The sequence below is a fragment of the Trichoderma harzianum genome, assembly GCF_003025095.1.
Source record: "Trichoderma harzianum CBS 226.95 unplaced genomic scaffold M431scaffold_15, whole genome shotgun sequence".
Taxonomy (NCBI): Eukaryota; Fungi; Ascomycota; class Sordariomycetes; order Hypocreales; family Hypocreaceae; genus Trichoderma; species Trichoderma harzianum.
Window position 1 is genome coordinate 258,344 of NW_020209263.1, and position 27,728 is coordinate 286,071.

Here is a 27,728-nt window from a genome sequence, read left to right on the forward strand (position 1 = left end):
AGAATGCTAAAAACAAGTCTTGCGATAGTGTTCGGCCACATTCACTTGCATGTCTATTGCTTCGCGATGCTTGTCCGTAGTGACCATCATCCCTAGCAATTCCTTATAAGACACTTCATCAAGCTGCTCCCTCAAGATCTTCTCTATAGCGTATTCAAACTTGAAGCAAACTTCCCTATCTATGTTAAATACCCGTTGGCTTTGGAATACGTGCGCAAGACAATATGGGGACTCTGCTACGTGTATCACGACTGTTCGCCTGCTACATTCTCATGAAGACTTGCGAAGTAGTGCAAAGGGTTTCCTCCTTTGCGTTAGTTTAATCTACTTAATGAGTGAAGTTACCCTGATACTCTTCCTTGAAGGTCTTATGGTAGAATTCGCGCAATGACATAATGCTGGTAACCACTCATCTCCAGATTGGTTACTCAGCCAATGAGCATCCTTGCTATACCATACCCAACCGGTTACAAGGAGCACCTAGCAAAATAGACGTTATTTCCAATGTAGTAAAAAATGCCAAACCCTAGATATACAGTTAAGAATAGTCAATAGTTCCAAGCAATATTTTGCTTTCTTATACTATTATCGTTGCGTGTGTAATTGAGCCTCACATCAGCTTTTTTCTTCGTAATCTTAAATCTAGGGGTGGTCCTCGTAAATACTCTACTGGATTCGTTTCATTTGCTGATGTCTAAAATACCTATTCGAGCCGCGTTTGATAGCCAAGCGAGTATGACAGCTCATGTCACCGATTGGCTGCAACTAGGCTGCAATGTGCCCAAAATCCGTCACATTTCAGCCTAACGGGCTGAAAGCTGCAGGAAAGTCTGCCTCATGTTCCTTTCTCTCTCAAATATTACGTTCAGCATTTTTATTTTACTACAACCTCACTCTTTCTTCGTATATGAGAGGCACGGAGCACTTGATATACCTTGATAAGTCTTGGCCACCAGATCCTTGATAAAAATCTTGATTGATGCGTGAGCTGAATCGAGATCCTCACGCCTTCCACCACTCTAATGACCTAGCTGGCAGTCATGTCAAACCCTAACGACTACACAGTTGGCTGGATCTGTGCCATAAGCACGGAGTACGTTGCCGCGCAAGCTTTTCTTGACGAAAAGCACGAAGGGCCTGAATATGTGTCTCCTAACGATAATAACGATTACACCCTAGGCAAGATTGGAAAACACAATGTTGTCATAGCCGTTTTGCCTGGTGGAGAATATGGTATAGCTTCTGCTGCAGTTGTAGCTAGAGATATGCTACACAGCTTCCCAAACGTTAGGATCGGCCTGATGGTTGGAATCGGTGGCGGTGTACCAAGCCAAAAGCACGATATTCGTCTCGGCGACATTGTGGTCAGTGTACCTCGAGATGGGAAGGGTGGCGTTTTCCAATATGACTTTGGCAAGACAATACAGAACCAGAGCTTTTGCACAACAGGGTTCTTAAGCCAGCCTCCAACGGTGCTGTTAACAGCAGTTAGTGGACTTCAGGCGCAATATGAGATCGATGGCCACCAACTTGATAAGGCCATTAATGACGTGCTCAAGATGAAACCGAGATTAGTCAAGAAGTATAAACGCCCCGACCCAAGGACAGATAGAATTCTCAAATCTGAAGTCACCCACGATTCTGTCTGTACCACAGAGTGTGCTCACGGTTTATTCAACGTGGTATTCCAATTTGAGCGGGGAGACGAGGAGGACAATCCAGCAATTCACTACGGCCTGATTGCTTCTGCAAACCAGTTAATGGAAGACGCACTAGTTCGAGATCGAATTGCGGCGGAAATGGACGTCCTGTGTTTTGAAACGGAGGCGGCAGGGTTGATGAACCATTTCCCGTGCCTAGTTATCCGGGGCATATGCGATTACTCAGATATGCACAAGAACAAGGAGTGGCAAGGCTACGCAGCAATGACAGCGGCTGCATATGCTAAAGACCTTTTAAATCGGATCCCTCCAAATAGGATTGAAGCTGAGGAGAAGGTTATAGAGCTTCTTTCTCGAGGTTGGTCATTATCCAGGGCCCCTTTGCCGAGTTAGTAGCATATTGTTAACAAGTTTGTAGTTCACAATTATGTTGAAAAAGTCGAGTCTAAACTGGATAGAAAAGAAGACGCCGAAATTCTTAACTGGCTTACACATATTGACTATGGCCCTCAGCAGAGTGACAATCTACAGAGGCGGCAACCGGGAACTGGTCAATGGCTTCTAGACTCTACTGAGTACTCCATCTGGTTAAAGACCGACAAGCAGACGTTATTCTGCCCAGGGATTCCAGGAGCTGGGAAAACCATTCTTACATCAATTGTGGTAGACGACCTTTGCAAGAGATACCCTGATGATACCTCAATTGGGGTTGCTTACATCTACTGTAACTTCCAACAGAAAGGCGACCAAACGGCCTACGACCTACTTGCAAGTCTGCTTAAACAACTAGCCCAAGGCCAGTCTTCTCTGCCAGGCGGCGTAAAAGATCTCTATGACCAACACAAAGCTAAGAAAACGCGGCCATCAATAGACGAAATCTCCAAGGCTCTACAGTCTGTGGCGGCTACATTTTCGAGAGTCTTTATTATCGTTGATGCTCTTGATGAGTGCCAAGCATCAAACAAGTGCCGGTCGACACTACTTTTGGAGATATTTAACCTGCAGGCAAAAACAAAAACAAATTTCTTTGCAACTTCACGAAGAATCCCGGACATTGAAAAGGTGTTCAAACGATATCCTTCTCTTGAAATCCTTGCAAGCGATGAAGATGTACAGAATTATCTTGATAGTCAAATGTCAGAACTACCGGGGTGTGTCTTAAAGAGGCTAGATCTACAAGAAGAAATTAAGATCAAAATCGTCAAAGCTATTGACGGAATGTATGTTGCTATCCTCATCCTGCGCGAAAAAGCTAATTATTTGTAGGTTCCTGCTCGCAAAGCTTCATCTTGATTCACTGAGAAGTAAATGGACGCCAAAAGCTATCCGGACAGCTTTAGAAGCCCTGCCCACTGGGTCTGAAGCATATACTGAGACGTACGACGCAGCGATGGACCGGATCAAGGGGCAGACGGGCTCGAGAGAGCTTGCAATACAGGTCCTATCTTGGATCACCTGTGCAAGGAGACGACTGACTACATTAGAACTTCAGCATGCACTTGCTGTAGAAGTAGGCAAGTCTGACTTGGACGAAGATAATCTCCCAGAAATCGAAGATTTGGTCTCTGTGTGTGCGGGATTAGTCACTGTTGATGAGGAGAGTAATATCATCCGCTTGGTCCATTATACAACACAGGAATACTTTGAGCGGACTCAAAGCCATTGGTTCCCGAACGCAAATGTCGGCATCACGACAACATGCGTTACCTACTTATCATTCCGCGTCTTCGAAAGTGGATTTTGTCCAACGGACGACAGCTTCAATGAGCGGTTGCGATCGAATCATCTTTATAACTACGCGGCACGCAACTGGGGCCACCATGCTCGCAAGACTTTGACATTATGCCAGGAAGTCATGGAATTCCTCGAGCAGCAGGCAAAGGTCGAAGCAGCGAGCCAAGCGCTGATGATGCCCGCACAAAGTTCAAATTACAGCCAACGAGCACCAAGGCGTATGACAGCTCTTCACCTAGTGGCATACTTTGGGATCGAGGATGCGGCTATGGCACTCTTTCAAAATGCAGTAGAAATTGATGCCAAGAACACTGACAGTCAGACGGCATTGTCCTTGGCGGCAAAGAATGGCCACTCGAGAGTGGTAGAGCTGCTACACGAGAATGGTGCTGAGCTAGAGTCTGAGGATGACCGGGGTAACACGCCGTTATTATGGGCTATAATAAACGGGCACGAAGCAGTAGTACAATTGCTGCTTGAGAAAGGCGCCAAGGTACAGTTTAAAGACAAGCAGGGTCGGACGCCACTGTCTTTGGCAGCAGAGAATGGGCATGAGGCAGTGGTGAAGCTGCTACTTTCAAAGAATGTCGACGTAAACTCGAGAAACGAATACAGTTGGACACCGTTGTGGATTGCTGCGAACAAGGGCCACGAGGGAGTTGTGAAGCTACTGCTCGATCGGAAAGAAATTCAGGCGAACTGCTGTGATATAGATGGACATACAGCATTGTCGAAAGCCGCATCAAGTGGGCATGAGACAGTGGTGAAGTTGCTGCTAGCGGTGGACAGCATCAATCCAGACTCCAAGGACAATTGTGGGTGGACACCACTGATGCGGGCTGCGCAAAACGGACATGAGGCTGTGGTGAAGCTGCTCCTTATGAGGAACGAGGTCAACATAAACGCCAAGGAGGAGGGTGGTGGACTACTTGATCTAGAAAGAGCCAGGGCAACGAGTTACTCTCCACGGAGCCGGTACTCTCCATGGAACAGTTATTCTTCGAGGAGCTATCATTCTTTAGAGGGCTATGACTTTCCAGGAGAATATCATTCTTCGGGCAACTTTTTCTCCCTCGGAAGCCATAACTCAACTCGTTGTATCCCGAAAGTATACGTCCAAGGAACCGGCCGGACATCGCTATCATGGGCGGCAAAGAATGGGCATGAGACAATAGTAAAGCTGCTACTTGAACAAGGCGCTGAGGTAGATTCCAAAGATAACGGGGATCAGACACCGCTGTCCTTGGCGGCAGAGAATGGACATGGAATAGTAGTAGGGCTCCTGCTTGAAAAAGGTGCGAATGCCGAGTCTAAGGATAGAAGGGGTCGGACGCCGCTATCTTTAGCGACCAAAAACGGGCGTGAGACAGTTGTAAAGCTGTTGGCCAAGAAAATCAATGTAGATTAATGACAATAGACCTTAGATACTCTTGTACTCTCTGGCGGAGGACGGACATATAGCTTTGAGAAGCTGCTGCAAGCCGACCAAGATTGATCTACCAACCAGAAGCGGTATACGCCAGCCAAGTTGGGCAGCAATAACAGAATATTCACACTTCAAGCTGTAGTTGGAGCCCGTTGGCCAGTACCAGCAACTGACAAAAGAGACAGCTATCACACGTAAGTTTTCTACATAGAGCTGAACCATTTTTGCCTTAAAAGGGTATTCCATCTTCATCCAGATCCAACACTTCGCCACTCTCACTTTCGACGTTAGCATTGAGCTCGTGGCTTCCATCGACCATATTGTCAAAGACTATATCATAATCACCGTCCGATGTCTCACGCATTAATTCCATATGAACGTCTTGTATATGATAGACTAAGTCTTCCGCATTCGGTCGAGCTTCGGGCGCCTTAGCCATACACATACGGATGATCTGCGCAATCTCTCTGGGCACAGACTGGTCCATTCCTCCCGTCTTTTGAAGCACAATTCGCCATCTGACCTGAACCATTTCCGCCATCAGGCGTCCAGCAGAATAAATGTCTGAAGCGAAGCTATATTGGTGATGCTTACGTACTTCTGGCGCCCAATATTCCACGTTTCCGTAGTATTTTCGACCCAGAGATTGCTCCTTGTCAGCTGCAAGGCCTTCTCCAAGATCCACGAGCAGTATTTCGACTGAAATTGAGGTCGATGCGTCACGGGGTGTAGGTCGTGTTGCGATTAAGACATTATTTGGGTGGATGTCTCTGGTAGGAATCAGTCTCATGTCTCAGGCGTGAAACCAACCTTGGAAGTAAAAAGAACCCACCGGTGAATGATATTGTTCCTATGCAGCTCATCAAGACCTACAGCGATATCTTCTATGCAGTCAAATAAAATCTCCCAGTCCTTCCTCGCTCCTGTCAGACGGCTATTAAGGTATTGCAATACGGAGCCTAGTTCGGCCCATTCAAATACCATGAACAGTGTGTCCGGTGGGAACGGTTCGCAATTTCTTGGTACTTTAGTGATTCCATAAAATCGAATGCAGCGTACTGACCTCGCTGCTAATGCTCGCAGAGAAGCATCCAGCTGTCGATGCGGTCACCATGGCTAGCCCAACCGATACATTCGTATTCGGGAACACTTACCTCGCTCAGAAACTTCCGCTCATCAGCCAAGGCTGTCAACCTAGTTGTCTTCAAGGCAACTTCTCGAATTTCGGAAGCCGGCATATCAATCTTTTGGGGGCACGTCCACTTCGCCCGGTAGACGAGACCGTTGGCACCGGCCAATGGGGCAAAGTTGATTGAGTGTATCTCGCTGAAGGGTATGGTCTCAAGAAATCCATCGTACTGTGGGCTCTCACCTGTCAAACCAAGGACCTCTGCCACTTCACTGACTCTCCCAAAACGATAATCATCGACAAATCGCTGGAAATATCTTTGCGCAGCAATATGATCCCTCTCCTCATAAATTTTACGAAATTGTATTCCTGGAATAGTCTCTAACAGAAGCCACTGTCTAGAATCTGCATGCTGGGTAATGGCACAGTCATTCTAAGTGCGAATCAGTAGAGGCGAACGAATGAGGAGTTTCCCACACGAACCCATTTCATCCAGTAATTGTGTAATTCTCCACATATGGCAGAGGTTTTTAGAGGTGTTTGCTGGAAGATTATACCATCTTCGTGCAGGTATTCCTGAAAATACAGCTCATTGTTCACACAAAATCGGTAGACCTCCTCTTCTGTATGTAAGTGGTGGTCAAATTTAACACGATGCTCAGGATGCCAGACAAGCATTTGACTCCCGGGATCTCGTATATCGAGGCTTAGGCTGGTCCAAGGTACATATTTCAGAAAGCGTGATGGATGCCGAAAAGTGAACCCCTGAAGGTATTTGAAGACAGGAATTACTCTTTAATGTCCAGGTTGATATCACCGGTCTTAGACTTACTTTGGAATGGTTCGTCCATTTCTTATTAATAAAGCCACTACCTGAATCCGCATGCAACTCCAAAAATTTGCAATCTGACAGGGCAGCATGGAGTTTACGGCTTGTATCTTCTGAACTGCGGAGGATTGTGCAGCACATTTGCACCAAACTCCATATCTCAAAATTTGTGACGCTTTCCCAGCTTTGCAGTATTGATGTTATTTCGACAGCTGCCGACTGTTCAAATTGCGAAGACTCGCTGCTGATTATTGTATCATTAGGCCACTGGAGACTTGGATCGTCCCCTTCTTGTTTAGCACTCTCATGGGTATCTTCGCGGAGGGCCCCGGACTGACGCAGTTGGGTCAGAATCTTCCGGCTCGCCTTATCATCACCGTCAACTATGAGTTGAAGTATTGCTACGATCTTCCAGTACCACCTGTCCTCGGGCGAAAGGTATAGTCGGAGCGTGAGAAGCTAGCCATCATCTGTATTCTTGAACTGAGACTCAAGCTGGAGATTATCACGCAGCAGCAAAGCTAATCTGGAGTGGTTACTGTAGAAGCACCTCACATCGCGTTCCCAGAATCTCTGTATCACAGGCCAGGCCATAACTGCGGACTTGCCATGATTTGCGATCCAGTCTTCGGAAAAGCATACTGTGCAAGCGTCTTCTGCCAATTTTCGCGTCCAAGACCATGAATGTAGTAGTCTGACTTGCGATTCCAACGACAAATCTGGAAGACCGTTGATAAAGTCTTGAGATAGAAAGGATTGGAAAAAGTTGCGAAGAGGTTTCTTTTCATAGTCAGGTAAGCTGACTTTAATATCTATAGACATGCTGCTGCTCCCAAAAGGTGACAGTGAATGAGTATGTCGGTAGAGGAGTATACGTTCATGGGGAGAATGAATTCGGGTTGAATCAATAACAAGATTAATGTAGTAGTGGGAAAATGGGCGACTGACATCTGCTACTGGGATTAAATACAAGAAGTGGATATGAAGAGTTGTAGTAGCATCGACGCAAGGGGCTGAAAGGTCGTGTGAATTATACGCATTATACGAGAGGCCAGCCTCAGAGAAACGCGTGATTATGCAACATTAGGCAGCAATACCAAGAAACGCGAAATCGAACGCCGTCAGCCTATTAATCGTCGGCATTCTTAGCCTCGTTTTCACCTTATCCCTGATCTGCGGGGTAGCTTCGTCGTGTTTCGTCCTCTGTACGCGTTGGACGCACCACTATGTCACAGGTGAGGCTCGAGAACGTTTTGATACCTCACCTCAAGCTTTTAAGTGGATGTCCTACAGCGAGATTCCGCACTCCATTCGCAGATATTACAACTTAACCGTAAAGTAAACCTCCTGGGACGAGCAACCGTCTATTATTCAAGGATGGGGCCTGATCTCGCATTGGCCGTCCAAGGTTGTTTGACGGAGAGTGCGACTCTACTAATTGCACTGGTCAAAAAGATCAACGAAGTTCGAGGATTAAAAAAAAAAATGCGAGGCCTTAGGTCACCAAGCCTGCATCTTGGTGTATCTTCTGGGCAAGAATAGTGACGCAATCACCTCTTTCAAGACATTAGGCCAATTCACGGCATGTCTGAATAGAATTGACGCCTTCGTGTCTGCAATCAAGCAGTCGAGATTCTTTGAGAGATCTCTGAAGCTATATTGGACACACGAGTACCAGTCGCTCACAAGCGAGATTTCGTCTGTCAAATCGCTATTTATAGTCGAATCAGTGGTACGCAATTTGGTTACTCCATAAAAGACCTAAACTGAAAAGAAGCAGGCTGAAATATTGTCACGAGAGGATCTCATCAGCAAACAACTGGGGAGCGTATTGAAGACTCAGGGAGAGCAGAAGGAGATTCTACTTTACCTCCAAGCGTCCGCAAAATTAATTGAAGGAGGCAAGGTAGATTGCCTATCTTCTGCTCCAATTGTTGAATTGCATACAGAATTTCAAGCAAAGGACTTTACCTTCTCATTTGAGTCCCATGATGGCCTCTTAAAACGCGGCACTGTCAACAGCGCTAGTCAAACTGTCTGCTACAAAATTGAGTTGACCAGGTCGATGCCAGAATTTTTGAAGATATATAAGAACATTCAAGCAGGAGCATACGTGCAACGGCTGTTTGGAACCGTCAAACTCGGCGAGAACTACTATGTTGTGATGCAAGATCTAGAGGACGGCAAGACACTCGCGTCAGCATGCAGAGATAATGGTTTACCAGATACCCCATTAGCTCGCGTATCATTGGCATATGATATCGCAAAGACGATGGCTTGGTACCACAATGCTCAGCTGCTACTGAAATCCGTTTCCGATCATACGATCGTTCTCCAAGAACTCTCATCTGGGAGGTTAGCTCCGTTCCTCACGAAGTTGCAAAATGCAAGGCACGTAAGTACTCAAAGCTACTGGTAGCCCCTAAAGATACGTTGTGAACCTTTGTTGACATCAATCAGATTCTTGAACAGACCACTGGTTTGAAGTACGATGTCCGGTACGAAGCTCCGGAGTACGATAGACTTCGAGAACATTCTAAATATACGGACATTTGGAGGTGAGCACTCAATGTTTTTTGGCATCTCTCCTCTCTAACCAGATACAGTCTCGGCGTCATTATTTGGCAGTGCCTTACAGGTCTGGTTCCATACAACATTTCGACCGAGGTCGGGGCAGAAGATGAGAATTACGCCAAATTGCGCGAGAGCTAACCTCCCGGGAGACGTGAACGCAAGCGGCCTCTCTAACCTTGGAAGCGCTCGGGACTTGATAGAGCAATGCTGGAGCAGAAATCCATTGCTCAGACCAACTGCAGCTTCTGCTGCTGATATCCTACTTGACCTACGCGTTCAGCTATCCCTAAGAGGTGCTGCAGAGGCTGAACAGGCTTCGAAACCGAAGGGCGAGGCCACAGTCGAGGAATACAAGCCCATTCAGTTCAATAATACGTGTAAAGCCGAAGCGAAGAAAGCCGATAACGATGATGCCGACAATTTAGACCACCGAAAGATTGAAGAGGCTATAAATGCGGCTCTTGCCGTAGTAGTTCATGCAAGGAAGCTTAACGAGAAGAAACAGGCGTTTCAACAGTCAGAAGAGCATCTTTCTAAAGACCAATTTCGGTTGTTATCCGACAAAGGCGGAGACCGCAGCCCAGTTGAAAATTTCTTGATTGGAGCGGTCATTTTCTGGAACGTCTGCGATGTTGTTCAGGAAGAAATCGAATCTGCCAGGATAGTAGGCTTGGCCCTCTCAGCCGAAGGTAAGTGTTTTTCTCTTTTGCCCGCTTCCAGCCTCTTCTCAGTTTGAGCCAACTGAAGCCTATCCAGGAATGCGCGCGCACACCTCAATTACGTATCTTCAGTCCGCAGCGGAGACAGGGTACACAGAGGCGTATCTGGAACTCTTCAAAGCTCACGCTACTTTGGCTCGTGAATTTCGCTCCAAAAGCTTTTGAGGATAACAAATCGCGAATTGTGGTATGATGAAGTTAAAGGTGCCAATTAAAAAGTTGAAAGCGTCTCCGAGGCGAAATGTAGCTAAAGAGAATAAAAGCACAGCGGTCTACTTGGCACGGCGCGACAAGGAGACATGCGGGCAACAATATCTTTCAAGCCCATTTATGTGCCTTAGAATAGATTAACGGCCAAAGCCTTTCACGTCCAGAAGCGCAGAATGGAGGCCGTGACTGATGAAATTGATGGCCTTCATAGCTTTTATTGCAATAAGAGCATAGACATAAGACTACTCACCAATAATTGAAGAGGTGCTGCGAATCATTGCAATGAACCCTGCATTTTCTAGTCCAACTGTACTCCACGGGAGTCTCTCCATATTATATGCATAGCCAGATACCTCATCTCATGCACATAGTGACACATAGTGACACTGCATCGCATATTCTTACTCCGGCCCCAAAAAGGCTCCCGCGCCGTGTGGGGCCGCACCAAACCTCGGCTCCGGCCCGGATGAAGCGGAATCCACCCGAAAACTAGCTAGGTGACTAATTGGTTATGAAAGGTAATCGCTACTTTTCTTTCATGCGTTCGTACACCACCGGAGCGTTTTCATTGCGAGATCTGATGACGCCATTCGAGGTCAAGCTAGTCCTATTGCAACCTCAGAGCTAAATGATGATGAGAGCTGCAGGATGATATGCCGGGACATCAATTAGTGATCACACCACCTCACAACAAAAACGAAACCCAAAACTCAACACTCCCAAAGTGTACTCCGCAGAGTCAGATAAAAGCGGAAAAAGAACAAGGAAAAAAAGATTCCAGATGAGTTAAAAACGCCCACCCCGCACCAACCCGCCCCGTCATCACCATCTTTCCCAATCCAGTCAAACCCCTCCATCTCCACATGCCTGCATCAAGGCATAGTTGCTTTATAAGCCAGATGGCACAATCACGTATGTGTCCCCTCCCAGTCCGGAACAAACCGCAGTATGCGGAAATGGGGGAGGAGGATTTATCAGCGTGTTTCTTGTTGTTTCGTTCATGTCGGTTGTTGATACAATTCGAGCGACTGTCTTGCGCAATTCGTCGATCTGGCATCGCCATGTCTATATAAACACTCTTTCATCTCACTCAATCCTCTCACTTATACCACATCAACCTCTTTCTCATTAACCCATACTCTCAACCACTCCACTAATAAACAACTTCACTCAATCTCCTCTCCCCAAAAAAGAAAGAAAAGAAACATCATGGCTCCCCCCTTCTTCGCCATCGTCTCCGGCGTCGGCTCCGGCACAGGCGCCTCCATCGCCCGCCGCTTCGCCCAGTCCTACGCCGTCGTCCTCCTCTCCCGCAAGCCCTCCTCCTACGAGTCCATCGTGTCCGACATTAAAGCCGCCGGCGGCACCGCAATCGGCATCACCGCCGACGCAGCTGACCCGGCCGCCGTAGACGCCGCATTCGCCCAGATCGAAAAGGAATTGCCCGGCTCCAAGCTCGCGGCCGCCGTGTACAATGGCGGCGCCGGTATGGCCCGAAAGCCGTTTTTGGAGCTGAAGCTCTCCGATCTGGATCTTAGCCTCGATACTGCTGCGTGAGTCTTTTCATAATCTCCTTTTTTTTCCCCAATGCTTAATCCCATTGAAACACCGGCTGACAAAGAATTACAGCAACGGCCTCTTCTACTTCGCCCAAAAGTCTCTCCCTCTTCTCCTCGCAGCCGTCGATTCTTCCCCTCACCCTCCATCTCTCCTCGTCACCGGCGCAACCGCTTCCCTCCGCGGCTCCGCCTTCTTCAGCACTTTTGCCGCTGGCAAATTCGCCCAGCGTGCCATCACCCAGTCTCTGGCCCGCGAATTTGGCCCCAAGGGCGTGCATGTCGCCCTGGCTGTCATTGACGGTGGCATCGACACTCCCTGGGGCAAGGACAGAGTTGTAAACAATGGTGTAGAGGATGGCAAGATCAACCCTGATGCTGTACGTGTTGTGACAAGCCCTCTATTTGTCCCTATTTTACAAACGACTAACAAAGAACTTGCAGATTGCCGACAGCTACTGGCACTTACACACACAGCACAGATCATCTTTCACGCAAGAACTGGATATCCGCCCATTCGTGGAGAAATTTTAGATAACTATAGCGTTTGTGATATCATAAAATATAAATATAATAAAAGACAAGTATAAAGTCTCTCGACAGGTATTTTCACAAATTGAGAGTGTCAAAAAAGAACCATTCGCAATTTGATCAAAAGAGCGTGATCCGACACCTCCAACACCAATGTTGTAAACTTGTGTCATGAATCATAGGTTTTTCATACTCAGTTCCATCCATCCAAGGTCGTAAGAATTCCAAGGAAACAAAACTTTAGGAGATAAGGAAATAGGAGACATTAAAATAATGACAAGTACAGCAACGCGTAGGGGTATTACACCTCCGTTTCAACATCTGGTTTTCGCCCAGCCAAAGATCCCATTCTCTTCACTCTGCGGACGGCAAACTTGGCCTCGTTCTTGGCAAACCGCGCATTTCGCATGGGGAGCCACTGCATCAGCCCGCGTTGCTTGCGGTTCAAGTCCCGGCTCTTTTCCCTGTAGTTTTTGTATGCCCTGATGGGATTCTTACTCCCAGTACTACCGGTGCTCCTCCTCGACGCGCCTGATGCACGGCTATCCAAAGAATGCCGCTCGTCACTACCCTCAGACGGTGCCGAGCCATACGTTGGGTCTGTTTCTGACCTGCGCATTTCCATAGCTTGGTCTCTCTCTTCGGCATCCTCGTCCTCGTCCGCATCCGTGTCTACTTCAAAATGCTCATGGCCATTGGTATCTGCGCTGGACATGGGCTGAGCCATCGAGTTTTGTGGATCCTGGCCAAACGCTCCGGTCCAGTCGGTGCCATCCTTTGCCAACCAGCGGCCTTTTTCTTTCTCGTCGGCCTGTGCGAGCACATCTCGGCCCTGCGTCAGAGACTCGTCATGCAATTTCTGAGTCAATGGGGGTATCTCGGGCTGAACCTCTAGATCTCGCACACCCTCGGCATAACAAGCCTCCCATGTCTCGATTGTCTCGCGAGAATCGTTGTCAGTGACAAATCTGATGTGATCCGGGTCGGTGCCAGCTTTGAAGCGGCCTCTGAACCGAACCCTTCCAATTTCTTCAATATTCATATCGGGAATAGTAGTAAAATTCTCCTGCGTAATGTAGTTCTGTGATAGTCGTTGAGAATTGTCGCATTTGAACAGAGGAATGTCAAATTCATTCTCCTGGTTATCAACCAGCTCCAACAGCCACAATGCAGCAAACGCATCAGCTCCCCTCTTACCAGAGGGATAGAATTCCATGAAAATTGGAGATTTGTATCTATAGCGCACTGGCAGTCGAAGTTTCTTCTCGCCTTCAGGAACGCCAATGTTGAATGTCATGCCATCATTTTCACGAACGGACTGGTGTCTCTTTACGTTGGCAGAAGAGCCTCCAGTGCGCAGTCGGATCCGAACCTTGCTCGCCGGCGTATAATTTGAGACCTTGATTGTGTCGGAGAGAAATTCGAAGGTTCCAATTTCCCAACCCAGCTGCGGAGGTGGTAGTCTGAGCTCCACGGAGCGGAACAGAAGAGAGACACGCAGACGGCCGAAGCCGATGCCACCATCGAGAGGGTACCACCGTGTCACCTCGCTACTAGTCTGCATGATATCTGACAGCTTGAGAGGAACAACTCCGATGATTGGATCGTGCTCTCTATTGCGAGAATCTCGAACGGCAATGGTCACAATGCAAGAGCGCCAATCGCGAACAAACTTCTCGGTGCCAGCATTGAAGATGGGCTGCGACGACACCACCTTGGTTCGCGTCTTGTAAACCAAATCATCATTGACGAGGATAGTGCAGTATGAGCTCGGTAGTCTCTTGCTTGACTCTTCCTTGACTTCGCCAGCTTCCGGCCTGGCAGGCTCATACTCTTTACCCCTACGGTTCCCCTGGGAGCCCTTGACATTAGCTAGCTCTAGGCCGACAATCTGGTGGACCACAATGCTGAGGATTCCGGATGGCCAAAGAGGGTCAGGGGGAGTATGGACTACAGCATCCTCTTCTGCATTCTGGATCGTACCCCAGTCTTCTTGGAACTCGGGCTTGTCGCCTAGTTCTTTAACCACATTGGGGTTGTGGCCATCGGTTCGCAAGGCTTTGCGGAATTGCGTCTTTCCGAAAAACCCAACCTCCCAGTGGAGTTCGCCGGGCATAACGGTCTCGGCTTTGAGACCACTCAGCGTCGAGACGTGCTGAAACATCTTTCCTGGGTGTTGGATGAGCTCTTGAATGCTTAGCTCAAGCTTGCCCACCTCGTCATCCGCAGAGGATCGATCACTATCCCAGAGCTCCACAGATAGCTGCTCGTCAGCTTTAATGAGGTCGCTGGTAACCAGCAGTCCGCAACTCTCTTCGAAGACAGGGTTCAAGTTATCCTGGATGACACGGGTACAAAACATGGGCTTCCCAAACTTGCTCCAGCTAATGGTAATATACGGATCGGAGCCGCCGCCTTTGCTGCCACGCTGATCCTGTTTGCTAAGGCCAGTAGCTTTGTGGATTCTGACGAAGAGAATTCCAAAGGCCTCGGTTTCCTTTTTGATATCGTCTCCCTGCACCATTTTGCTGATGTCCAAGGTCAAGCTTTTGGGAGCGACATACATGGAGGCAGCGGCGCTAATGGCCCAATTAACAAAATTAGAGATGAGAGGCAAGTTTAGGATATTGGGCGCCCTTTCAACCATTGGAGTGCAGCCAGCTTGCACCTTGGGAACTCCCATCAAAGTTATAGTCATGGTCTTTAGAAAGGGAGGCTCGGGACTGAGCTGCAGTCTGACACGCGCGGTCGCGACGAGGCCAATCAGCTCAACCCATATCGGAAGAGGAACACCAAAGAGGCCTTTGATTCCCAGGTAAAAGACGAGCTGCATTCCCATATTCCGCGCCTTTGAGGCAATATCAGCGCCCGAGGGTTTTGCGTGATATGCGACCGAGACTTCCATGTTGTAAAACGCGCCTGCTTGTGACACGGCTGCAAGCTCATCTTCGTCCATGACTTTTTCATTTTCTTTGTGAATTTCGTCCTTGATGTCCTGAACATGAGAGTCTGGGAGGGCTCGCATATTGAGAATACGGAGAGGATTGTTTCCCTGGGAAATATCGGCCACTCGCACATGCTCAATAATACCAGGCACAGACGCGGCCATGACATCTTCGATGCTGCTCAGAGGTTAGCAACTGTTTGTGGCAGAAACTGAAATGGCGAGGTAAACTTACGTGTCGGCAACACCGGTAAACATTTCAGGGTTTATCATGCCCCAAAAGACGCCGATCGCGGTATTCATCCATTCGACAGACTCCGGAATCAAGTTGATGGTGGCAGTTTCGCCACGCTCCTGCTCGCTGGACCACTCCAAGTCTCGTCCTTGGCGAATCACTTCTTTCACCCACAAATGGACGCCGGAGGTAACGCATATAGCCAGGGGAATCAGGCCAAGGAGCCCGCCGCCAAACAGCCTACCGAAGAAGACGATACCCATGAAGATTCCGGCGCACAAGACGTTTGATCGCAGCTCAAGAGAGGCAAACATTGGTTCGTAGCTGACCGACGGAGTCTTGTAAAACAGGACTGACGTCTTCTCACTACGAATAGGTACGTCGGAAGTTGATCCCTCTTGGATGGGATCTGGAGGTGCAGTTACATCTTGAGCATAGCGGTACTCTTCACCAGACTGTTGAGATGAGGTAGCGATGGTGGCAGGCTTTCCCAGGTTCCCGTTAGGAACAGACATCTGTTCGAAAGGTTAGTTGAGCATAAGGCTATCGAGACGCGCTCAGATTTGGAAAAGAAACATACTTGTGGGTTTTCCACGGCTTCGGTGAAATCGATATCCGCATCACGAATCTCAATGTCCTTTCCAGTGACTGGATCACGCACTTTCCGCGTGCCCTTTTTCTTGAGAAGCTCGTTGCGATGGACTTTGACATCAGGATTGCGCTTGTTGCGTCTGAGCTCGGAGTCAATCTCGGCATCTCGTTGCTTCTTCTCCGCGTCAAGACGCTGCATAAACTCCTGGATATTGGGCACACGGTTGGTGGCGCTGTAGTGCTGCCCGCCCGAGGGCACCACATGGTCGTCGACGTTCATGGCGCCGGTGATAAAGAAGCTTGTCTCTGGTTTAGGAGGATGAGAGACAACTGCTTCTATTTGATAAATTAATTCGAAGTTGAGAGCTCCGGAAAGTTGTCGATTCTAGGCATCGGAGAATTCAAGATCAGGCTAGGTAAGATCTAGGTGAGTTATGACGACGAGCGAATCCGCAGATATACATGTACTCGATTCCCTTCTGACAGCATCAACGGCAGCTACCACGCATTCACAGAGAAACCAACGCGGGGAATAACGCGCCTTGGCAAGAGCCGTGGAGCAGGATAATTTGTCGAGATGGACAAAGTCAATTTGAATCGCTTCCATGGCGCCAACTTATTTGCACAAGCCGACCGTGCCGTGGCAAACGTCGATGCTCGCTATCAGAGCTGCAAACTTGATCCGCGGATGTCTCTTCGATGACGTATTGTGATGGCCGCCACGAGCTAGCTAGAGAAGCGCATCAGACAAGTTGGTGGGGATCTAGCTTCCAGCTCGAGCTGCAGATTAAGGTCGTGAGCCGAGCTTGGCAGCTCCAGTATTTGCAGTAATGCATGCATTCAGCTGAGAAAACTTTGGGTCTTTCGTCATTCTGGCGATTGAGGCCACAGCGTTCGCGGCTCGGGAATCTTCAACCCCAATCACTATGAGCTCTTGGGGGTGCTATCTACAAGGCTTCGCACTGTGAGATTTTGTTTGTTTTGCTGTGCCGTGCTGTGCTGTCTTTTGCTGTCTTTTGCTTGTGCTTATGCTTGTGCTTCCATCGGCTGGGATCCCATATCATCATGTCGCAACGACGTAACCATGCTCGCCATGCAAGGGAATCAAAGCTGCATGGCTAGTGATGATATCGCCTGTTTCAGAATGATGCCACCTCGTCGCACAAGAATCATCGAAAAATGAATCGAAGGAAAATCATGCTGTAAACCATGTCGCAAAACCGAAGATCGCCAAGCCCAGAGATCTCGGAAATGGGCGTGTTAGGAAGCGATCGGCTCGAGATTGCGTAGATGGCGCGGGTGGGGAGGCACTGAAGCTGGTTTGGTTTTTGGCTGAGCCACCATCACCATCAGCTCATCCATGGCCCACTGGATGCAAAAAATCAGGGAGAAAAGTGAACAATCTTTGGCTGCCGGAGGGCTTTTCCCGAGCCCGCCAAATCGAGCAGCTGAATCACACATCGATTGCTGCCCCTTTTTCCATTGACGTTGTAAAAAGGTTGATACGGTTAAATGTTGAGGCAAGGATTGTTTCTTGCAATGGACAGAAGCAGAAGGAGGCACGATCCTTTCGGGAGCTAAACCATGACTCAGCAGGGGCAGTCAGCTATGGATGCTCATGTGCTGTATGTACTGTTCCAGGGTATTACACACAACTCTCAGTGGTCATCTCCGCCATCATCACGATGGAGATAGTAGGATTAATTTGTGATTAATATGTCGTTTAATCGTATGAGTAATATAGAGGAAAGTACTGAAACGCTTCGTCTTGGTATCCTGAAATTATGGCTGTCATCAATCAGCTCCAATTTCGCTAATAGCAAACAACACGCTTTTCCCACCCAATGTATAGACTGCTATCAACATCCATGTTCACGATGCGTCCTTCTCCTCCTTCATGCTGGCTATCACTGCATCCACCTTGACAGCTGCCTCCATGCTGTCCTGCAATATCGAAATCTCTTCGCCAGTCAATCGCCTTCTCGTCGCTCCCACCATGCAGCTCATGTCCTTCTTCCCTCCCTTTTGCCACTCTCCCTCCATCATCCAGTACAATGGAACCTCGTACCCGTCTGGATCTACCAGCTTATTCTTTAGCAGGCTGCCATTATACCATAGTAGCTTGTCCTTTTCATCCGTATGCGCAATAACAAAGCTGCATACCGCCTTTTCATCGGGCTTCCCTTCCCTTTCCCACCCAACGATTGAGCCATAGTGCTCCTCAAATTCATATTTTGAGCCGGCAAGCTCTAGCCCAAGCCACCACGTCTCCTTATCTCCGTAGGTGATCCTGTAGGAAACTTCATCTCGGACAGCCCATGAGTTTTGCCATGCGATATGGAGTAGGCCAACAAAGACTTCGGTTCGGGACTTGTCGAGGACGACGACCCCTGAGTCGCATTCTTCCGCGTAGTCCTCGGTCCAGACGAGAGATTTGTTCATTGCCGGTGATGGCTCCTTGATTTGGTCTTTCCACCACTCGTGTCTGTCTTCGAAAGAATGTTGCCATAGTAGTCGATCGTGGAATAAATACGCTCCGTTTTCGACATACGCTCGTTGTTGAAAAAGCACGTCCGGCGATTGAAGAAACACGGCATCGGCGTCGACAACAATGACTTGTTCGAATCTGGATGCTAGAGCCGCAAACGCTTTGATGGCCCAGCCCTTTCTCCGAAGACGCAGAGTTTCATCGTCGAATACGGTCCACACATCTAGGAATTCTGTATTGTTTGTTTTGTCAAACGACAAAAGGGCATCGCGACGTTCTTTTGGCAGGTCAGAATCCCCGGCATAGGCAATCTGGATGGGCAGCAAGCAGCCAAAGACCTCTCTGAGAGCTGCAATCAAATGTCCCGCAAATCTGATTTGTAGATCACTCCCGCCGGCGGGGATGACGATCCCCTGGGAACCTTTGGTAAAAGAGCGCTGCAAGTCCAAAAGTGGTGTTTTGCCACCTTGTTTTGATGGCTCTGGGATGAGAAATGGAAATAGGGAGGTAGCTGTCGTCTCGATCGCTTCAATAAGCCTCTCTTTCTCAAAGTTGCGAAGTTTAGACCCCCATGGGCTATCAAGGCTATCAAGCCATTGGGTCAAGCTGCGAGATCGTTGACCAACTTCCCAAAACTTGTCTTTGTATGGAGGCTCGATAGGGTGCCTGTGGTAGTCTCTTGCTATCCTCAAGATGTCCCTGAGAGATCCATTGGTCGGATAGTGCGAATCCAGTGTCTCTATGATAACATCGCCAGCGACGTCACGGATACTGAAATAGAGTACGATAGTAACGACAATGAACAAGACGACGGTTCTTGGTGAACGTTCAAAACAAGCGCGTAAACGAGCGAGAGATCCACGCATTATGATACGAGAAGACCATAAGATAGAGCGGCAATTGGAAACTAAAGACGAAAAAAGCAATGCCAAGAATACTTAATGGTAGAGTAACGGATCTAAAGAGACTCCCCGCCATGGAGATAGAGAGTGACATTTGCGGACATGAGATTCCCGCGGGTAAGACGAATCACAACTTGGATTACGAAATTATTGGCTAGTTTTTGCTTCTCCTTCTCTAGCAGGGAATATTAGAAGTCCACGTACTCGCATCTGTCATGCCCTCTGCCGCGGTGCCACTTTTGCGTCCCTTTTCTCGTATTGCCTCAGTTCTATTTCGAGGCCGCGTCTATGGCACCCATGCAAGCCATGCCACTGTTTCGAGCCCTGTCGAACCGCATTTTCGTATTTACGAATAACGTTAATACTTTTAAACTCATTCTTTTTTGTGATATATTAAAGCCTCCTTGTTTCACATTGCCGCGTTGTCCATTCGGCGCTGTTCGGTCTATCGGCTTACATCTCTGGAACAATAGTGTACACGCAATGACCACGTACTGCGCCACGCACCCACATTGCAAACACGAGTTTTCACAGCCAACTAACCAACCTTGTTTAACTCCGTGCATCAATTGCATACATGAGAGAGCTGAGAAGCTATACACATGTGGATGAACCATGTCCAGTACTGTTAAATGGAATAGTCAACAGTCCTGTTTAGGTTGGCCGTTGTACCCCAAAGGTCCATATTATGCCGCATGTCGCAACATACAACATGTCGGCATTTATTTGATTCGCTGCGCCTCACTAGACGGGCTTTGACGTTGTATTTATCCAAGTCTTGGCAGTTGGCGATCTATACTATTGAGTCGTGTGCTGCAATACTCAATTGGTAATGTCTTACTACAACTGGTACACTGCTCCCATCATCGCAACTTTTACTGAGTGTGGAGCTATTATTACTACTAGGTAGGCATCGGGTAAACGGCCTACAGTGTCATGATTAGTATGTTCATTGTAGCTTCCATATATCATATGATTCTTTACCTATTTTTAATTCTTTTCATTGTTCCTTGACCAAGAAATTGCCATAGGAGATCAAACTTCTAGATACGCATATTCAGGGTAACGGGGTTGAAGCCATTTTCATAGACACACTCAACCAAAGTCTTCATCGTATATCATGCTAGTGAAGTGTATTCTGTACTCGTAATGAACCCCCATCTATCCTCTATGGGCTCAAGCTGCACTCTACTTCCCACATTCCCTGCTAATTATCCACCAGTTGTATGGGTGCTAGATGAAGACGGCACAATTATATCCCCGATGTGACCAGCATTGCATACTGTTGTTGGACTAAAGGGATATCTGCTTTTGTCACCGTGGCTAGGGTTGTTACTTTTGAGCCAAACAGCTTCCGACAATAGTATTCCAAATATTCAGTGAAATAGTCTCTTCAGTGGGGGTCATGACAATCTAGAGCAACTCATCATACTCCCTGGGACGAAAAGGAGTAAAGGAAGCCCTGTTAAGCAACTATATCCATCCGTCTTGTAGGAATTTCATCTGTTGTTCAGGCTATTTGACACCTTCGGCAACCACCAGTTACAGGCATTTAGCCCGGGGTATCTCTCCACAACCACTTGACAAGGATATCACAAGTCACTATCGTTGGTTCTATTTCATTTGTTGTGCCGAGTTCCGAAGAAGTACGCGCAATTCGGCGGTCATCGCTGAGCCAAAGACTGGATATACCGCCTGTGCAAGGCGTTTGATATGACACTGATTACGAATACCCCAGAACTTTCTGTTCTAATAAGGTCGGCATTGTCTCCTAAAATGGTAATAAGACGGCCCAAGCATGAAGATATCGGGAGCAAGTTCGTATTTGGAAATCTATCGCGATTGTTACTGGGTCCTTCCAGTAGGCAAACATGGTTTGTTGGGATTCATAACTGATTATAGTCGGACAATTGAGAACATCACCGGAGAAAAAGAACCCGATATTTCCAAAAATAACAATTATAAAAGTCTCTCGGAAGGCTAATATGAACTTGGAAGGTAAGTAGCTTCGCTACTGTCGCGTGTTGCGGCACTATTGAGGCGCAGCCAACTTTGAGGGTATCAAGATACACCCTGGTTAAGTGATAGCTCAATTATAAATGGCGGAGTACACACTGATGGGCTAAAACAAACAAACATTGCATAAATAAATCAAGAAAAGAAAATGGGTTCGTGGGTGTCTAATCGATGGATACGAAGAAGACGAAGAATATGACGGTATCTGCAGAGAAGGAGGGTTGGATTATAGCAGACATTGGACAACACTGATTTCATGGATGTCATTTATCAAAGGATGAAATTTCTCAACTATAGTACATATATGTATATGGAAAGGGGAAACGGTATCTGATGAAAAGAACATCATGTGTTATGTAATGCCCATAAACTCCAAGGCATGATGTGCTCCCTAATGATTCTACATTATATTCCCAACAGTATCATATTTTGTCGAATTTTGTGAACATCAGCCGCGCGTCTGAGTCATGCGAACTATATCATGTTGTTAATTACAGGGATCGGCCGCAGAGGTGGAGTTGGTGATTCACAGCGATGTTTCCTTACTTCATATAGGTATTCGCTGAAATTACCCTCAGATAACAGGTACTCACGTTGTATCTGGTATGTGAGGGCATCTGTATATCCACTGGCTTCCTTCTCAAGGTGTGTAATGGAGGTTCTTTCCTCTGTTAAGAGTGTGATGATCAGCTTTGAATTAACTGATCGAGTGTTGCTGCGATTGACTGATTATTACGCTCTATAGAAAGAAGATCGCAGCTTGTAGGGTATGGTGTAGTTTATTACATATTGCAGGTTGAGCCCATATATGTAGGTAGGTAAGGTAGGTATATAGATATGTATGTAATATGTGTGACACTCGCCACCCCCCAATCCGTTGATTTGACGAAAGAGGATTCCGATTACATCTTCAGAGTGTTCTTTTTCTTCCACATCAAATATTCGAAAATTACCGTTATGAAGCCAGTCAACAGGTGAATCTGAGCTAACAGCCACATCGTTACAAAGTGGTAATAGGCGACATGTCTACCGCGTCTCAGCAGCACCTGCTCGTGCTGCGACTTTTCAACCTCCCAAAACTTTCTATATCTCTCCACTGCAACCGGGCCGTCCTCTTGTCGGACTTGTTCAAGCCATCCTTCATCTGAATTTAGAAGCAAATGGCAATCCGGCTTTGCCCCTGCCTGCAGCAAAATTTTGACAATGTCCCAATGAGCTCTAATCACGGCTGCGTTGAGAGCAGTGCGATATCTACCGCAAACCGCATTCGATGCTACGTCAGCTCCATGATCCAATAACAGTTGTATGGATGACGTCTGGCCCGAGTATGCTGCCGCTTGCAAAGCAGTGCCAAAAATTCCACCGCGGGCATTAACATCAATACTGGGACATTCGTCGAGGAGAATCTTTACTGCATTAGTAGCAATGTCGATCAAATGAAGCTGTATGCCGGGAGTATCAGATTCTCGGCGGTACCAGCGTTTGCGTGGATGCCCATTTTCATAAATGTCATACACGATCGAGCAGGCCGCTTGGAGTGGGAAGCCATACTTGCCCCCCTTGAGGTTAACGTCAGCGCCGCGATCGAGAAGAAGCCGAACCCTCTTTTTCATCGTCTCCGACACAGCAGACAGATCTACCGAGTCGCCCTTCTCCAGCTTGAGGAGGGTTTCTTTAAGGGAGAGAGCGCAATGAAGGGCGGAACCAAACTCGCCAGACACGTAACCATTGGCATCAGCATCATGATCCAAAAGAAGCTGCATTTGAGCGGTTCCATCGACATCCTTGCTGGCATGAAAGCCAGCAGCAGCTTGAAGTGGACTGCCATATTCGCTGCTTTGCACACCCGTGACACTCGCGCCGTATTTAAGCAGCAGACGTATTATCTTAACTTGGCTCCAATGCTCACACTTCGCCGCACATGCTGCCTGTAGTGCCGTCCCAAATCTTCCATCCTCTGCGTTGACATCAGCGCCCCGTTCAAGCAGAAGACGCACCACTTGTTCACTTCCTTGCCAATGAGGAAAGGCACAGACTATTTGAAGTGCAGTCCCATATTCCCCAGCAGTGACGGCGTTCATATTGGCACCGTGATCGAGTAGTAGTCGTATTATCTCATCTTGGCTGTTGCTTGGGCATTTGGCACATACCGTCCGTAGAGCGGTTCCATACTCTCCACCCTCGGCATTCACATCGGCTCCTCGTTCAAGCAGAAGACGCACTATCTCTCCACTTCCCGTCCATCGAATCGAGGCACAAGCCGCTTGAAGTGCAGTTCCACATTCTTCACCGGTGACTGCGTTGATATCGGCTCCGTGGCCGAGCAGTAAGGATACCATGTCGAGGTCCCCCAGCTTACAAGCTGCCTGCAGTGCGTTTCCGAATAAACCACTCACTGCATTTACATCGACACCCAGTTCGAGAAGAATTTGAATCGTTTTAACACCTTCCTTAGAGCAACAAGCTGCTGCTTGCAGCGCAGTCCCATAGGTGCCGCCTTTGGCATTGATATCAGCTCCATGGTCAACAAGTAGCTGTATCATTTCTGCCTTTGTCCCAAGACCCTTAGGACTGTAACATACCGCTGTGAGTGAGTTGCCGTATGTTCCTCCTTGTATATTCACATCGGCACCATTTTCTAGAAGCAACTTTACCATATTCATACAGCCCCTGTATGCAGCTCTCTGAAGTGCTGTTCCATGAGACTCCGCCACGAGGTTCGCATCAGCCCCATGGTCGATTAGAAGCTGTGCTATTTGAATGCATGTAGAAGAACAGGTGAGTTTATGGTGCCCACATGTTTTGTGCAATGCAGTTTCACCCTTTCCGTCCTGGGTATTTGGATCTGCCCCAAGGCTGAGTAGGAGTTTTAGTCTGCGAAATTCTTTCTCCACGTCGATCGAAAGGTTGAATGTGCGCTTCAATTGAGGAAATATTCTATCCATGCCTGGCCTGTAGTTTGTGATCATTTCGTGGAGGGGATAGCCTCCCATTCCACCTACGTTGACGTTGGCTCCATGCTCAAGCAGCAAATCGAATGCTTCCCAGTATTTTGCTTTTGCCGCCTCACAAAGAGCCGTCTTTTCCATGCTTCCAGTGCCACGCTTGTTGACATCTGCTCCATTGTCAAGCAGCAGCTGAAGGCAATGCATGTTCCCTGCAGCCGACAAAAGAACGCATCCGGCTTCATTAGAAGGGACGTTGATGTCCACCCCGCGCTCTATCAGGAGCTTTAGCATACTGAGATTCTCATCTTTTGCCGCAGTTTGCAAAGCTGAACCCCATCCACCGCGCTGAGCATTAATATCGGCACCTCTGTCTAAGAGCAGGTTAACCATTGCAAAGTTCCCTCGAAATACGGCCAATTGAAGCATATCTCCAGCTTTGCCATCTCCGGACTCGTCTTTAGTTGTTGATATTGCCGATGCATCCGCATTGGCGCCCTTATCTAGCAGAAGTTGAGCAACTTGTAGACTACCTCCACGAATCGCATAGAACAGCGCTATGTCGAAATCTTCTTGTACAAAGTATTGCTTCACACCGAAGCTCTGTGAAAGGATATGTCCAGTTAAAAGAGTAAAGCCACGCCAGGCTGTAAAACAGTGTGGCCGCATTAGCATTTCTGCCATGTCTGAATAGGCAAGCTCTTGCATTTTTCGCCACTGATCTTGGAACCGCTTGCTGCCAAGTATCATGTTGAGCAAACTTTGGCTTCGCATGGCAAGACATATTGCCACTTTCTCAATAACTTGAGCGGTCCAGATTTTGTAAGGGACCATTTCAAGATGCCTTGGCCAATAGTTGGTTGAATAGCTCTTCAAAGGATATCGAGTCTGGATGGTATAACTGTCCGGAGTGCTCAAATATATATGATATGCAAGACACCAGTACGCGATCGAAAGATGAGCGTCTGCTTCACTAAATCCAAGCGATACCGCATCATCTCGGTGATTTCGACTGGAATTTAGATACTCTTTGATTGAGAAATGTGCCAAGCGGACTATTCCAAACTCCACGAGAACAAGCCCTGAGAAGTATGCCAAGACATCCTGGGAATCGAATAATTGCTCTGATTGATTCAGACGCTGCATTATTTTCTGGCTTGTATCCATGTCGCTTGGCCGCAAGATGAAGATGTGTGCTAGTTGTTCCACGGAGAGGGGTGTATATGAGAAGGCGAGCCATTGCAGACAATTCAGGATCTGTTGCTGATATTTAGGATCTATCATGCGGAGTATCCTCTCATATGTCTGGTCAAGTCCTTTAGGGAGATCTAATAGCGCCTGCTTTATTTCACTCGAAGACCTGAGGCTTCGTAGTACTTCAAATTGACAACGAACGTATTGAAACCTTGCAAAGTTATTAGCAACGCGGAGTTTCTGAACAGGCCGAGCAACGGAATCTCTTAAAGACTTACATTCCATCTGACCTTTCAATGAGGATTTCTTTGACTTTCTTCTTTATGACATCTGACCAAGATTTATAGTTGATATCGGCGAGCGTTGAGTCTATGTATTGGCCGATATCGCGCTTGATTGCCTCTCGGTACATGTAGGAAGACAGATCGAATTGTATCCTTGTGGGCTCAGATAAATGGCATTCGAGTTCAGCATATATATCTGACTCTTTTCGGCTTGTACAGATCACATGAAGATTATCAGGTGCAGCATTTAGTATGTAGCGCAACGTCTTCATGAGACCTTCGCGCCGCCCACCAAGTTCTGGGCATTCATCCAGTGCATCGATGATGATGTGCACCTTAGAAAACCCACGTAGAGTCGCAATAAGCTCTTCTTGAAGCTCTTCGGTAGGTGGGCGCATATCTTGATCTCTGTGTTTCTTAAGTCTTGCAATTGAGTCGGGTATATTAGGGCGGCAGCAACAAATTTGCTTGATGAGAGACGCGAGCATTGCATCTCTTTCCTGCTTTTTAACGTCGCTGAAGCTGAAGTAATAGTACGCCGTAGCGATAGTAGCATCATCTTTGTATTTGCTTTGCAGGAACTTGATGACTGATGAGCTGAGGACAGACTTTCCGGAACCAGCTGGCCAGGCGTGTTAGGTATATGGGGGAACTTGAACAGAGAGGGAGAGAACACGAAACTCACCTTTACCATGAAGCCATAAAAGAGAGCAAGGATTGTTCATCCATGACTCGAATGCTTCGCCCTCGACAAACCACTCACTCGTGCCAGCTTCATGCTTGTTACGGGCTGCATTGTACATGTCCGATGGATCAACATCACATAGCCAGCGATAGAAATCCCGGTGATCCTGCTTCGCATTGGCTTCCTCTACTGCCCTGCGTAGGTTGGAAATATCGGCACCAGCAGTCATCAAACTGTGTATCGTTGACTTGTGTCGCTTCTCGGCTGCAGCGCATTCTTCATTATACTGTTGATCGCTCCAAGCCTGGTCGATAGCACCCATCTGACGCTCTTGGCGCTGTATCTGTTCCATCAAACCAACCCAATTATATCGCCCGACAAGATCACGAGCCAAGCGAGTGGCCCCATCATTGGCGTAGTAACAGTAGCATGTTGCCTGGAACTTTAGTATTTGCCGATATAACTTTTCCAGAGAGCCCTTATAAAGCACATGCGATACTGGAGATGATTGGTCGTCGCTTTGTCTTGTTTCATAGCGTCGATGATAGAGATCTTCTCTCATTCGACCCTGGACGATGAGCAATGAGATGTACTCCAACCCCTTGGCGAGGGATGCAGCTTGATCCATGGGATTCAAAAACAGCTAAGCACCTGATTCAGTCAACCTACTCCATAACGGAGAATCCGTAGGTCACGCTCAAACGTACCGACAGCAATGCGCTGACGCCAGCCCACGCCAATGATGCATAGGGGTTGGAAGCTAAAGCTGTGGTGAGAAAGTCATTGGCCAGTTTGACAACGCCCAAGATGGGCTGGACAACTTCAGCCGGCTGAATCTCAGAGCTACGAAAGGAAAACTTCCAAATGTTCTTCTGGACTTGTTCCATCTTACATCGTAGCATGATGTTCATCCACCTCCCCTTGTTCTCCTCCGCGGCTAAAGCCGATCCCAGTGCGGCAGTGACGCTTTCGCGGAGTCTCGCCTCATATTCTTCAATGAGTGCCCCGTCTTCTTGTTGTAGTTTCTTGTACGCGAGGTTCCAGAGTTCACCAATGGGAGTGTTTTGATACTCGT

General features: G+C 47.7%; 7 protein-coding genes across 7 annotated transcripts; 4 read left to right on the forward strand and 3 right to left on the reverse strand.

Moving 5' to 3' along the window:
* Positions 1-872: 872 nt before the first annotated feature.
* On the forward strand, positions 873-3,811 carry M431DRAFT_524041 (hypothetical protein; the record flags this gene model as incomplete). The annotated part of the gene is made up of 3 exons (XM_024920566.1): positions 873-2,019; positions 2,080-2,881; positions 2,928-3,811. Coding segments are annotated over exons 1-3 (2,664 nt in total), but the record flags the coding sequence as incomplete, so codon positions are not given.
* A 710-nt stretch (positions 3,812-4,521) lies between these two features.
* M431DRAFT_39922 (hypothetical protein) lies at positions 4,522-4,779 on the forward strand (the record flags this gene model as incomplete). Its single annotated transcript, XM_024914859.1, has 1 exon — positions 4,522-4,779. A coding segment is annotated over one exon (258 nt), but the record flags the coding sequence as incomplete, so codon positions are not given.
* A 271-nt stretch (positions 4,780-5,050) lies between these two features.
* Positions 5,051-6,628, reverse strand: M431DRAFT_9377 (hypothetical protein; the record flags this gene model as incomplete). Its single annotated transcript, XM_024924511.1, has 4 exons — positions 5,051-5,591; positions 5,654-5,916; positions 5,976-6,383; positions 6,434-6,628. 4 exons carry the CDS (start codon positions 6,626-6,628, stop codon positions 5,051-5,053), a joined length of 1,407 nt encoding a protein of 468 aa, XP_024769768.1.
* A 457-nt stretch (positions 6,629-7,085) lies between these two features.
* Positions 7,086-10,237, forward strand: M431DRAFT_9378 (hypothetical protein; the record flags this gene model as incomplete). Its single annotated transcript, XM_024924513.1, has 5 exons — positions 7,086-7,217; positions 8,560-9,174; positions 9,240-9,337; positions 9,408-10,042; positions 10,110-10,237. The coding sequence occupies 5 exons, from the start codon at positions 7,086-7,088 to the stop codon at positions 10,235-10,237; spliced, it is 1,608 nt and encodes a 535-aa protein (XP_024769769.1).
* Positions 10,238-11,217: 980 nt separating this feature from the next.
* M431DRAFT_512306 (hypothetical protein) lies at positions 11,218-12,439 on the forward strand. The gene is made up of 3 exons (XM_024919815.1): positions 11,218-11,835; positions 11,912-12,218; positions 12,283-12,439. Exons 1-3 carry the CDS (start codon positions 11,492-11,494, stop codon positions 12,370-12,372), a joined length of 741 nt encoding a protein of 246 aa, XP_024769770.1. The 5' UTR covers positions 11,218-11,491; the 3' UTR covers positions 12,373-12,439.
* Positions 12,440-12,670: 231 nt separating this feature from the next.
* Positions 12,671-16,419, reverse strand: M431DRAFT_96209 (hypothetical protein; the record flags this gene model as incomplete). The annotated part of the gene is made up of 3 exons (XM_024924801.1): positions 12,671-15,491; positions 15,549-16,063; positions 16,129-16,419. The coding sequence occupies 3 exons, from the start codon at positions 16,417-16,419 to the stop codon at positions 12,671-12,673; spliced, it is 3,627 nt and encodes a 1,208-aa protein (XP_024769771.1).
* Positions 16,420-18,011: 1,592 nt separating this feature from the next.
* Positions 18,012-19,493, reverse strand: M431DRAFT_96313 (glycosyltransferase family 71 protein; the record flags this gene model as incomplete). The annotated part of the gene is made up of 1 exon (XM_024924811.1): positions 18,012-19,493. The coding sequence occupies one exon, from the start codon at positions 19,491-19,493 to the stop codon at positions 18,012-18,014; it is 1,482 nt and encodes a 493-aa protein (XP_024769772.1).
* Between the last annotated feature and the right edge of the window lie 8,235 nt (positions 19,494-27,728).